We start from the raw sequence: 940 nt of genomic DNA on the forward strand, positions 1-940 counted from the left end.
CTCTATGTGAAACTGCACTACTGTGTGAGTTGTGCCATTCACAGCAAGGTCGTGAGGAACCGTTCTCGTGAAGCCCGAAAGGACCGGACACCTCCACCTAGATTTAGACCTGCAGGTGCCGCCCCACGACCACCACCAAAGCCTATGTAAGGATTTGATTCCTTAAAAGGCTGAAGAAAAAACTCGTCTGAAAATAAAATGTAAATTACACTTTAAAAAAAAAAGTTAACTGTAAAAGCCCTCCATGTTACTATATTGAGCCAGCTTTATTGTCTCTGGCGCACCTACTCCCATTTACTCCTGTCACTGAGTCAATTCATCTCATAGAGGGTCTTCCTCTCCTGCATTGTACCTCCACCTTCCCAAGCATAATGTCCCTCTCCAAGGACTGATTCCTCCTTACAACATGCCCAAACTATGTGAGACAGAATTTCAAAATCCTTGCCTCCAAGGAGCAGCCTGGTTTCACCCTCTCTAGGACAAATGTTTGTTTTCCTACCAGTCCATGGTATATTCAACACTCTTCTCCAGTACCACAGCTCAAAGGCACATCAATTCTCCTTCTATTCTACCATCCCTAGTCATTGTCCAGCTTTCTCAAGCACAGCATGTAACTACAAAGACCATGGACTGGATCAGGCACACTTTAGTCTCTAGACTGACTTTGTTGCTCTTCAGTACTCTGGAGATGTCCCTGACAGCAGACTTTCCCAATGCAATACGTCTTTTGATTTCCTGGCTGCTGGTACCAACAGTGTTGACTGTGGAGCCAAACAAACTAAAGCTGTTAACAATCTCAATTTCTTCACTTCTATCATGATGATGCCAAATGGACTAATAGTGAGAATTTTTGTTTTCTTGATGTTGAGCTTTAATCCATATTGGAGGCTGCAGTCCTTGACCTTCTGCAGCAAGCGTTTCAGGTCCTCCTCAGTTTCAG

The 940-nt window shown here is 44.0% G+C and overlaps 1 protein-coding gene across 1 annotated transcript in view; it reads left to right on the plus strand.

The window, feature by feature from the left end:
• Positions 1-150, plus strand: part of LOC102873116 (40S ribosomal protein S26-like) — a 472-nt gene extending 322 nt beyond the window's left edge. The window contains exon 2 of the mRNA XM_006903459.1: positions 1-150. Coding sequence (XP_006903521.1) covers positions 1-150 — 150 coding nt within the window.
• The last annotated feature ends 790 nt before the right edge of the window (positions 151-940 follow it).

This window comes from Elephantulus edwardii, unplaced genomic scaffold (genome assembly GCF_000299155.1).
Source record: "Elephantulus edwardii isolate Elephantulus edwardi_28Jun2011 unplaced genomic scaffold, EleEdw1.0 scaffold01440, whole genome shotgun sequence".
Lineage (NCBI taxonomy): Eukaryota > Metazoa > Chordata > Mammalia > Macroscelidea > Macroscelididae > Elephantulus > Elephantulus edwardii.